Source organism: Sminthopsis crassicaudata, chromosome 6 (genome assembly GCF_048593235.1).
Source record: "Sminthopsis crassicaudata isolate SCR6 chromosome 6, ASM4859323v1, whole genome shotgun sequence".
Taxonomy (NCBI): Eukaryota; Metazoa; Chordata; class Mammalia; order Dasyuromorphia; family Dasyuridae; genus Sminthopsis; species Sminthopsis crassicaudata.
Window position 1 is genome coordinate 242,136,355 of NC_133622.1, and position 12,713 is coordinate 242,149,067.

Consider the following 12,713-nt stretch of genomic DNA (forward strand, 5'->3'; position numbering starts at 1 on the left):
ATATATCAAACCTCCATAAATGCTTTTTTTGCCAATTCCAAGGTGTGAAGTCTCCCTGAAAAATTAAACAAACAGCTATTTTAAACCCATCTGAAAAGTTCAGGAATCAGATAAAATTAATTCTCCAAATATAAGATTGTTTGCTTCAAACACTTAAAAATAAAAATACCTAAATCCTAGGATACACTGACTCCCTTAAATTGCAAGTTTTAGGAAATCATTCTTGGCCTTATAAACTGTTTTCTCACTTGTCCCATAGCAGATGAAACTGATCAAACATGTTCCAGGAAATCTCTCCTATGTGACCACATTCATTCTCATTGGAGTCTCAGAACATCCAGAGCTTCAACTTCCTCTCTTCTTCATCTTCTTAGCAATCTATGGAGTAACAGTGACTGGAAATGTGGGAATCATCACACTCACTAGTATAGATTCTCGACTTCAAACTCCCATGTACTTTTTTCTCAGACACTTGGCAATCATCAATCTTGGCAATTCTATTGTCATTGCTCCCCAGATGCTGGTTAATTTCTTGCTGGAGAAGAAAACCATTTCCTACTATGGATGTATAATCCAACATGGAGGCTTCTTAGTGTTCATTGTTGCTGAGGTTTTCATGTTGGCTGCTATGGCCTATGATCACTTTGTAGCTATTTGTAATCCCCTATTATACATGGTTGTGGTATCACGGAAAGTTTGCTTTCTACTAGTCATCCTTACATATTCCTACAGTTTAGCTACAGCAGTGACTGTCACTTCCTGTGTTTTTTCAATGTTCTACTGTTCTTCCAATGTCATTAATCATTTTTACTGTGATAATGTCCCCCTGTTAGTTTTATCATGCTCTCCTACTCATATGCCAGAAAATGTAGTTTATATCTCTACAGCTAGCAATCTCTTCTTTTCCATGACAATTGTCCTGGTGTCCTACTTCCAGATCATCTTGGCCATCCTGAGGATACGTTCAGCAGAAGGAAGACGGAAAGCCTTCTCCACTTGTGCTTCCCATATGACAGCTGTCACTGTTTTTTATGGGACTCTCCTTTTCATGTATTTGCAGCCCCAGTCAAACCATTCCTTAGATACTGATAAAATGGCTTCAGTGTTTTATACACTAATAATCCCTATGTTGAATCCTATGATCTATAGTATGAGGAACAAGGATGTAAAGGAGGCTCTGAAGAGAGTCTTCACCAACTCTTGCCAAACTTTTAAAAACATGTAATTTGACAAATATTCAAGTAAACAAAGAGAGTCATCTGAGGTAGCACCTCTCAAATTATGATTGTTAACCATATAAATATAATTTAGTATAAACCCCTTTTTAATGATAATGTTATTGGTGTCTACTTATTATAATCAGATAATTGGTTCAAAAATATGTTTTATTTTTAATCCTAGTTATACATTTGCAGATCATCTGCAACAAATTCTTTATTTTTTCCCATTCCACTACCATTGATGTATATAACTATGTTACTATTATTAGTTTGATAATTGTGCAGTGTTTTTTTTTTCTCCCAATATGTTTACAATTTTAATTTTCATGATCTTTGCTTTAATTGAACATTATTAGAATGTTCTAGTTATTAAATATTATGATATTAAAATTGAGAGAAATATATACAGTGAATATAATATTATATTTCATAAAAATCCTTCCTTCTTCTATACACATATATTTGTGATTATGCCACTTACTTTTACTGATAATTTGTAATATATTAACTCCACTGGAAGAAATCATATTTATTTTATCCCATGAAAGGTGATAGGTCTCCAGTAACACTAAAGGAGAGTTCTTTTTACTGTTCCTTTTATGATGTGAGTATTAGATCAAGACATGGACAGGAATGAAAGGATATCACAGAACTTATATCAGATTACATCAGATGCACAAAAGAATAAAGTAAATGTAGCCACAGTGTTTAAATTGGTACTACATACATACACTACATACTACATACACTACATACACTCAGTAGTCCGAAAATTTTGATATGCATATAAGTCATACAACCACAAAAGGAAATGGCCTTATTCTCTATTATTAATTGACTAATATCTTAGATGTGATTACTGAAGAATAGCAGGCATCCAAAAAAGGGACTTAAGAAATAGTACATGGGGGTGTATTGGGGACAATCCACCCCAACTAACACAACCAATCCCAGATACCTCACCAACATAAAGAGATCTTCTGCTAAGAACACAAAGAAAAAGATAATTTGTATATGTAGATCAATGGTCGACAACATCTTGTCCAGAGAATCATTGGGTTCCCTAAAATACTTTCAAGAGTTCTACAAATTCAAAATTAGTTTTTATTTCTAATTTGGTAACTATCGATATATGTGACCCATATAAACCAAATCTCTTTGGTCACATCCTCAATAATTTTTTAATAGTATAAAGACACTGAAAACAAAAGTTTGAGAAACATTGTTCTAGCTGATTTATAAACCTTTCAGAACAAACATGGTGATTAGGATATATGAATTGATATGGTATTTTTTTAAATATTTATCCAACCCTAAGAACATAGTAGAGTTATAGATATTATATATTAAAATTTAATATAAGTTTTTGAGTACCTACTATGTACAGTATTAGATATCATAGAATGCCTGTATCAAAGTCAGTGTTCATCATGTTTAGATCCCATAACTTTGATCACATCACTATTTACATGGTTCTTGGTGCTACATATTATGATATATTAATCAGTTCAACCAATGGTGAGGGAAAGAAGCATGCACTTCGTCCTCTCCTAAGAAGCAGATTAATATATTTAGTGGGAAAGAAATAATTTGTTTAAATTGACAGTTGATGTTTTCATTTCACATTTTAAGCAGCATTTCTGTATTTTAGAATACCCATTGCAATCAAAGAAAAAGATTACAAATACAGTGCACGCATAGGGAATCAGTAAAATATATTTCATTTGTTTACAAGTTCACTTGGGTGCCTTATTAATGATGACATATCTCAATGTTGGAGAACTTTGGTATGGACAACAGAGGAAATATTTTTTTGTTTGTTTCTTTGTTTTGTTTTGTTTTGTTTTGTTTTTCCTCGTTTCTTTAGGGATGATATTTAAAAGTCACCTTAAAGTCATCTTTCTAGTCTTAAAACTAGACTTAATCTATGATTCAATCTAATTGGATTGAAAGGGAAATTCCAGAAACGCCTTGTTCAAGTACCTAATATTATATAGAAAGACATTGAGATCCATAAATCTCAAACATTTACCAAATATTCTCAAAATATCCAATTGTAAAAGTGATAAAAGAAAATTCTTCTTGTGTCATATTTATATTAAACATTCAATTCAAAAAAGTAAGTAACTTTAAACTTCTTCCTAAAAGCTCCCATACTCAATATCATCTTCAAAGTCTTCTTCTGGGTACAATGAAGTTGGGGAAGGGGAAAGAGGAACTATAATCAGAGGAACTGATCCCTAACTATAACCTATATTGATGGAAAAAAAATCCATGAAGAAAATATAGTGAATAGCTTAAAAAATTTAATAATAAGATTAGTTAGAAATAATGGTGAGAATTACATGGAAATTTAGTAGCATAATAAGATTGAGAAATCTAAAAAAGCCAGAGAAGTTAATTTTAGATATTTAGTTAGCAGAAATTTCATAAAGACAAAAACATGCCTTTGTCATTGCCTATCCAATATCTCACATCCTATATTTTCCCCTGATTCTCCATTTTAATTCTTTTTCAACCTAAAGTAATTATTTAACCCCCCTATTTTATATGTGTGGCATATCCCTCACAATAAGATACAAGTTCCTTGAAGATACAATTTTCCCCTATGTCTTCATTTCTTTCCACATTGCCAAAACATTAATAAATTGAGTATTATGTGAAATTCATATGACTCTGAGTCTAGGAATCTCTAATATGTATGATTTTATAATGTGAGCAAATTGTATTCTTTGGAAGTCCTTTTCTATAACCAACTTAATGAAAGAACAAGAGGTAAAACATCAGAGTTAATGTAATGATTAAAGAAGAACTTGCAATTGGATACTAGGATTTTTCCCAAGATGGCATTTCCTCTTGGGTACAATCGATATTAAACGTATAAGATCCTCAAAAATCTGTAAATGTTGAGGTGTTTTCCAGCCCTATCATACTAATGTTCTAAGTTTTAAAGATGTTTCATCTCTGGCATTCTAAATTCTATTTTAAGGTACTTTGCAGTACTCTTATTCTAAATCTATCAGTTCTTCAGGTTTCCTATTTCCCATTTAGCTGTAGAATTCATAATATTATAAGGTTTATTTCTTTGTTGATAACAGTTATAATGTAGATATTTTTCCTTTCTCAGTTACTTCACCAACTCAATTATTCTTTTCATTATTTTCCCCATTATTTATTCTCTGCCCATTCCAATCTTTCAAACAGTGTTTAAAAAGATAGTTTGTAGTATATGACCACCTGAACAATAAAGAAAGAACAGTAATTCCAAGTGGCCACTCACTCACCATGATATATTATTCTCTATACTTATATCTCTTTTCCCAATACATTTCCTTCCTGAGTAACTTCATTGGTCTTTCCAAGCTGCCAAAATAGCTTCCATGATAAATAGCTTTTATCATGTCACTATCTTGCTCAAAACTTTTCACTGCCTCCCACAAACTTTCAGAAAAAGTTGAAAATTACTTTTGTGATATTTGAGGTTTGCAAAGTTTTTTTTTCAATGCTTAGTTGATTTGATTTAGTTTTTCCAAACGAGAAGTAGTTATTATCAACACCATTTTAAAAAAAATTAAGTAAGCAGAGAAGTAACTGGCTCAGGTCATACAGGTGTTATAGTTCTGAGGCTGAATTCAAACCTTTGAATTTAAGACGCAGTCATTGGTTTGGAAAGAATTTTGTGAAAAATGTAATTCTACCTTAGTAGAAACTCAGAAGGTCATTTGAAATATGGTTGTTGATATTTTTTTAATAGGTACTGGAAAGATGGTGGGTTCAGCTGCCTTGGATATTTTCAAGGAGAGCCTGTGTATTCACAGCCAGTTGCCATCATGCTGATTCAATTGACCTATGAAGAATGGATGATAGTGTCATCTACATTTTATCCATTCTATCATATTTCCTACAATTTTCATCCAATATATGTGTGTATGTGTATGTGTGTACTTTTATATTTGTTTATATATTTTCTCAATTATATTGTGGTCTCTTATAAGATACACTATATATATATATATATATATATATATTTTTTTTTTTTTTGTATATCCAATGCTTAGCATATTCTCTGACTCAGGGCAGGCACTTAATGCCTATTTATTGAGTTACTGATAACTGGAATGATAAGTAGAAAGACTGGCAATGACAAGAACAAAGAACTCACTTGAAAAGATCATACATTAAAAGGAGATATTCCTTCACCATAGCTGGTTCCTGAAGAGGAGAGATTATAGCTCTGTTAGGTAATTCAAACTTATGGAGTGAGTGGGCCAATACGATATTTGAATGAAAATGCCTATTTAATTGATAACTTCTTCTACCTTGCCACTTGCTACTAAACCAACATCTGATGACTATTTAGTTATTTATATTATATTTTTAAATACATATATTTGTTATGTGAATATCTTCAAGGATTCTTAATATTTTCAAGTACCATAATTACTTCTGTCAGGTTAGTGAAGCCAATAATGATATGCATAAAATTAATGGCTAAAATTATTACAATAGCATAGGAAAGAGGATTTTTAATTGTTTATATAGACCATGATAAGACCACTTCTCTAGATCTAAACTATCTTTTTCTGTTCACAAACATATTAAAGTTTTAGCATAGTTAGTAATATTAATTTCAACAACTTTGATACTGATATAAAATTTTAAAAAGAAATACTCTTCATAATTTCCTTGAACAGATGTCACTGATGGCTAGTAGAATCAATAGACAACAGATATTTAATAGATACTTTCTCAACAAAGGAATAAATGGATATATTACATTTCCCCATTAGAATATTAGTTCATTAGTATGTAATAAGGTTTGTCACCTTTGTTCTTACATCTCTTTCACCTAAAATAAAATTTGGCATATGATTTGCACTTTATAAATACCTGTTGACAACTGAGTGATACATAAGTTACACCACTTGAGTCATGTAACCATTATAAAAAAAAATGGTTAATGACTTCATTTACTACCTTGATTTGCTTGAGCACTCTTACTATTCAGAGGAAGCCATATTTGCCTAGAAATGAGAATCAACCATGCAGAAGGTAAATTGAATATGATTTCAACTTGAAATATCATAAATCCTTAGCAGTATTTGCTTATTGAACCTAGAACTCTTTCTATTGTGCCCTAGAAATAAGTTCAAGTTAGCCTCCAACCTAGTGGTCAAACCTAATGAGGATATTATAAGACTTCTAAGATATAGCTCAACCTAGGGGGAAGGTAGCAATGGCCACAACTGAATAGACCACTATGTGATTAACTTGTGAAACTAAACCCCACCCCCAACTAGGATAGTGCTGCCTAACTCAATTCTAACTGTTGTTTCCATGTATGTCTGCCTGCTTAAGAATAAACACATGCCTACAACCTCTTTCTTGTGGACATACAACTGAATATGTAAATATGGAATAGATTATTAATACACAAATATTAATTCACTAAATGATGGTAAAGTTCAGATAGAGAAGAAGAAGGGAGCGATCGAGGAAGGAAGGGGAAGAGAGAGCAAAAGTAAGAGTAAATAAGAAATATTTAGCATGAGACCAATTAAAATGCGATGTTGGAAAGCTAAGTCATTGTATCAGATTTTTCTATGTGTTAAAAATAATTCCTGGCAGTAATCCACAAGGAAAAAGTGAAATTGTACATATAACAACACCAATTCCCAAACTCTTTTAAAGTTATTCCTTTGGGGAGCAGGATGATGTGAAAAGAGGCCTTAGAGTTGAGTCCCTGGTATTCCTTTGTTCCCCTTGGGAAGATGTCATACATTTGAGATTTTTTTTTCTGAATTACATAAGGTGGGAAAGATGTAATTTATTATTAAAGGGCTTCAGATGCTTCAGGAAATGATCAAATATCACAGCAAGATCCATAGGGCTAGGCCACATGAGTTCTGAGAAGAGATTTTCTCCTCAGCAGGTATGTGTACTATCCCACAGTATTTGTTTCTAATTTGTTATTATTAGTAGTAGTAGTAGCATTTATCATTTAGCATTTTCATTATTACTAGAGTTGAAAATGTAATCAAAATCAAAATAATTTTCAATGTGCTATTCAAGCTATTATTATGTTGCACAGACAGCCATCTCTCACTTTAAAGTCTAGTTCTGTGTACATTTTGTTTGGATAAATCCTAGAATGGAGCACAGTTGAAATTATTCTTCATAAAATAAGTTATGATCTTAAAACAATAGAAAAAAATAGCTGTTGAGCCTTTACTATTTTTATCTGGAGCATTTTTTCCAGTTCTGTACCAGATTTCTTTCAATGGATCTGCAACTCTTATTCACACTCTTAAGAGTGATGTCTGGGAAACTGGGATGTTAATCAGTTCAGAATGAATCACATAACTAATCCAAGGCAGGGACCATAACATAAACATATTTAGGTCTTGAGTAGCAGTTCCCACAGCAGACTCATGCATGGAAAGTGCCCTGTTCTGTGAGAATGGTTTCCAAGTTAACTGTCTCAAGTCTTAAGGGTCATTGAATCTTGTGATAATTCAGTGGGTACAAAACCAGAGTTACCATGGCAGTAACAGGAGTATAGTCAGTTACAAGATACAGGAATTGTGAGCATGACAAAAAAAATCATGAATCACTTTAGGCTGGTTCATCCCTTAGCAAAACTTCATGCTTGTCAAAGGACTACAGCTTGCCAGAAGGGGACTCATTCAGAGCCCAAATGATTGTTGTTGTGCCAAGCTGAGGGTCCAGCCTGCTTGTTGGTCCTTTCATCTAGAAACAGGGTTTCTCCAAATAATGTGTGACAATCTTAAACAGGAAGATGAAAACTGAATATTGTTAAATGTAAAACACTTGGCATTACAGTAGGACTTCTTAAACTACTACTTGTGAATACTTTTCATTTGAGAAATTTTTTAATGACCCTAAGTAAATATGTGAACTACGTATCCAAATCAAACAATTCTGAATAATAAATAACAATAAATAACAAAGCCTCAGGTTGAGTTATGAGTTGCCATATGGGGCCACAGTATAAGAAGCTAGACACTAGAGGATTGAGTATTTGGAAACAAATAACAGACAACTCATTTAACAATTCATAGGTGAAAACAAATGAAGTTTGTGCCAAGTAATTGAATATAAATTATCTGAGATGGAGAAAGAGTTGAATTAAAGTTTTCCTTCTCTTCAAGAGAATATGCTATTAATGAATGGTTTTGTAGATATTATATAGAGATTAGAGGTACTTGAAGGTGGAATTTTATGAGCTTATATCCTGATGTTCTTATGATTAAAGATTTGAATTATCTGGGATGCATGGGTAAGCCAGGTAGCTTTGGATAAAGACAGATCATTCCACAGATGATGACAGATAATGTTATAAAGGAATTTATGATAATTCTCTCAATACCTATTTAACTCTTTGTTGTTACAATAATTTATTGCATTCTATAATATAATTACTTCTTATCTCAGGCTACAGGAAAGTGGCCTGTTAAGACAAGAAAAAATAAATCATTTAAAAAGATGATAAGAAGTAGATGTATACCTTCTATTTAGAGATTTGGGTTCAAGGAGGAGGATGAGCATTTCCACTTTTCTGAGAATACTCACAACGAATATGTGGTAAGACTACAAGTCTTCGTAAAAAAATAGAATTTTACAACTAGGAAGTTCATTGTAGTGAAGCTGGGGAATAATATCAGAAGTCCTGAGAAAGGTTAGTTATTTACTATATCTCTGGAAAGGAGGAATTAAAGTGGAATTTGCAGTTTTGATATGACTTGATCAAGACCATTTCTTGGGTCTCAATATCTTAAGATAAATTAAATTAAGATAGCTTAAATTAAGATAGCTCTGAGAGAACCACTACACACTTCTTAGATTAGCTAACATGGCAGTAAAATATAATGATAAATGTTGGAGGGAAAATAGGAAAATTGGGACACAAATATGTTATTGATGGAGTTGTGAAGTGATCCAACCATTTTGGAGAGCAATTTGGAATTATGCTCAAAGGACTATCAAAGTATGCATATCCTTTGATCCAGCAGTGTCTTTACTGGGTCTGTATCCCAAATAAATCCAAAAAAAGTGAAAAAGACATACATGTGCAAAAATATTTGTAGCAGCCCTTTTTGTAGTGGCAAGGAACTGGAACCTGAGTGGTTGCCTATCAGTTGGGGAATGAATCTTGAAAACTTTATGATACGTGACCATTCTAAAAGAAATTATAAACAGGTTGATTTCAGGAAGGCCTGGCAAGATTTACATGAAATGATGGTTAGTGAAGTGAATAGAACCAAGAAAACACTGTACACAGAAAAAAACAAGATTATGTCATGATCAACTGTGATGCCCTTAGCTTTTTTTAAACCATAAGGTGATTCCTGTCAATTCCAATAGAATTTTGATGAAAAGAGCCATCTGCATCCAGAAAGAGGATTATGGGAACTGAATGTAGATCACAGTCTAGTACTTTTATCATTTTTGTGGTGGTTTGCTTGCTCTCTCTCTCTCTCTAACCTCTAACCTTTTGGAGCTCATTTTTCTTCTGTTGCATTTTAAAGGTATAAATATGTTTAGAAGACTTGCTCAGATTTAACCTCTATTGGATAACCTACTCTCTAGGGAAGGAGAATTAGGAGAAAGGAATGAGAAAAACTGGAATAAAATATTTTGCCATTGCAAATGTTGAAAATTATATTTACATATATTTTAAAAATAATTATTAGTTTTTAATTGCACCCAGGAATTAAACAAACTTGAAGTTTGATCAGGACAGAGGACAGCGGCTCTTATAATAAAACCTTTAAATTATGTTCAACTAATCTAGTCTAATATTTTATTTATTTTAGAAGTATTCATACAACTACAATGAAATTCATATCAAGTATAAATTTATTAAAATCCCCAGATGATTTTCCCCATGGCAATTGTCTTAACAAATTGCAAGATTAATATTTAGCATTTTGATTGATTTTCTCAAAAGAGAGATATTTGTCAATCAATTGTTCCAGAAATAATAGTTAAGAAATTTCTATGAGTCAAGATCTTTGCTAATTGCTGGGGATATTAACAATAAAATTAAAAAACAAGAACAATGCTCAGGTAATGAGGAGACATGAAAACCACTGTTTATAAGCAAAGTATAGACAATGAATTACAGATAAAAAAGGGAGATGGGGTGCTAACATCAAGGGGAATTTGGAAAGGCTTCCTAAAAAATAACTGTAGAATTTAAGTAAAGTGACTAATAAATATTTTCTGATCACTTTCTGTAAACCTAGAATATTTCTAATATATCTAAGAAATACAAAGGTAAATGAAATTTTCATTGCACAAAATTATTCATTTTCTTAACTTAAAGACCAGATATGTAGATGTGGAAGACTTCTGTCATTACTCTCATTTGTCTAGCAAGCTGTGAGTAGAACATTTGTATTCAATTTGTACTATGAATTAAATATTTATTGTTAATATTTTCCTCAATTTAAAAATCTAAACATTCAACAATACAATATTTTTTTAAATTTCTAGATTTATCTTTTTTGCTAATTCCAAGGTGTGAATTTTCACTAAAAATATTATCAATCAGTTCTTTTGAACCCATCTCAAAACCTCAGGAATCAGATAAAATATCTCTCCAACTTTAAGATAGCTTTATCCAAACAATTAAAAATAACAATATTTACCTTAATTTGCAAGTTCTAGGAAATCATTCTTAGCAATTTAAACTGCCTTCTCATTTAATCCCATAGCTGATAAAATTGATCAAACATGTTTCAGGAAATCTCTCCCTTGTGAGTACATTCATTTTCATTGGAGTGTCCAAGCATCCAGAGCTTCAACTTCCTCTCTTCTTCATCTTCACTTTCATAAGTCTATATAATTTACAAAATCATAAATATTATACTTTCTAAATACCAAAATGTACATTCTCACACTCAAAATTTAACAGTCAAATTTGAACATATCTCAATAATTTAGAAATCAGAAAAAATTGTCGGTCTAAATCTTATATTTTTCAAAAGAGTTAAAAAAAAAAAGAAAAAAACACTTTATCCTAGGATATAGTGGTTAACTAAAGTGGTTGCAATTTCTAGCAAATCAACTTTGGCCTTCTAAACTCTTTTCCTATTTTAATCCCATAGCAGATGAAATCAATCAAAAATGTTTCAAGGAAATCTCTCCCATGTGACCACATTCATTCTCATTGGGGTCTCAGAACATCCAGAGCTTCAGCTTCCCCTCTTCTTCATCTTCTTTGCTATCTATGGAGTGACCGTGACTGGAAATGTGGGAATCATCACACTCACTAGTATAGATTCTCAACTTCAAACCCCCATGTACTTTTTCCTTAGACACTTGGCAATCATCAATCTTGGCAATTCCACTGTCATTGCTCCCCAGATGCTGGTTAATTTCTTGCTGGAGAAGAAAACCATTTCCTACTATGGATGTATAATCCAACATGGAGGCTTCATAGTGTTCATAGTTGCTGAGGTTTTCATGTTGGCTGCTATGGCCTATGACCGCTATGTGGCTATTTGTAATCCCCTATTATACATGGTTGTGGTATCACGGAAGGTTTGCATCCTACTTGTCATCCTCATATATATTTATGGCTTCTCAACATCAATCACAGTTACCTCTTCTGTTTTCTCAATGTCTTACTGTTCTTCCAATGTCATTAATCATTTTTACTGTGACAATATCCCTTTGTTAGCTTTATCTTGCTCTTCTACTCATATACCAATGACTATAGTCTATATCACTGCAGCTATAAATCTCTTCGTTTCCTTGACAATTATCCTGGTGTCCTACTTCCAGATCATCTTGGCCATCCTGAGGATACGTTCAGCAGAAGGAAGAAAAAAAGCTTTTTCCACCTGTGCTTCCCACATGACAGCTGTCACTATTTTCTATGGGACACTCCTCTTTATGTATGTGCAGCCCCAGTCAAACCATTCCTTAGATACTGATAAAATGGCTTCAGTGTTTTATACACTCGTGATCCCTATGTTAAATCCTTTGATATATAGTCTGAGGAACAAGGATGTGAAGGAGGCTCTGAAGAGAGTTCTTGCTAACTCTTGCCAAACTTTTAAAAACATGTAATTTGACAAATATTTGTGTAATCAAAGAGATTCACAATCTGAAGTATCACCTCTCAAATTATGATTGTTATCCATCTAAATATAATTCAGCATATAGCCTTTTGTTCATGATAATGTTCTTGGTCTTTATTTATAATAACCCAATTACTGGATCAAAACATGTGATTTGTTTTAAATTCTTGTTAAAGATTTCCAGGTCATCTGCAACAAAGCCTTTATTTTTTTTTTCTTATTCCACCACCATTGAGGCATATAACTCTGCTACTACTATGGGTTTGCTCATTATAGAGGGATAAAGTGGCTTTTTTCAACATGGCTACAATTTTAATTTCCCTGATTTTTTTGTATAATTGAGCATTATTAAAAAATTAAAATATTTCAAAATTTGGGTAAG

General features: G+C 32.3%; 2 protein-coding genes across 2 annotated transcripts; both read left to right on the forward strand.

Moving 5' to 3' along the window:
* The first annotated feature begins 262 nt into the window (after window positions 1-262).
* On the forward strand, window positions 263-1,225 carry LOC141547512 (olfactory receptor 8J2-like). Its single transcript, XM_074275908.1, has one exon. It carries the CDS (start codon window positions 263-265, stop codon window positions 1,223-1,225), a length of 963 nt encoding a protein of 320 aa, XP_074132009.1.
* A 10,147-nt stretch (window positions 1,226-11,372) lies between these two features.
* LOC141546632 (olfactory receptor 8J1-like) lies at window positions 11,373-12,320 on the forward strand. Its single transcript, XM_074274595.1, has one exon. The coding sequence runs from the start codon at window positions 11,373-11,375 to the stop codon at window positions 12,318-12,320; it is 948 nt and encodes a 315-aa protein (XP_074130696.1).
* The last annotated feature ends 393 nt before the right edge of the window (window positions 12,321-12,713 follow it).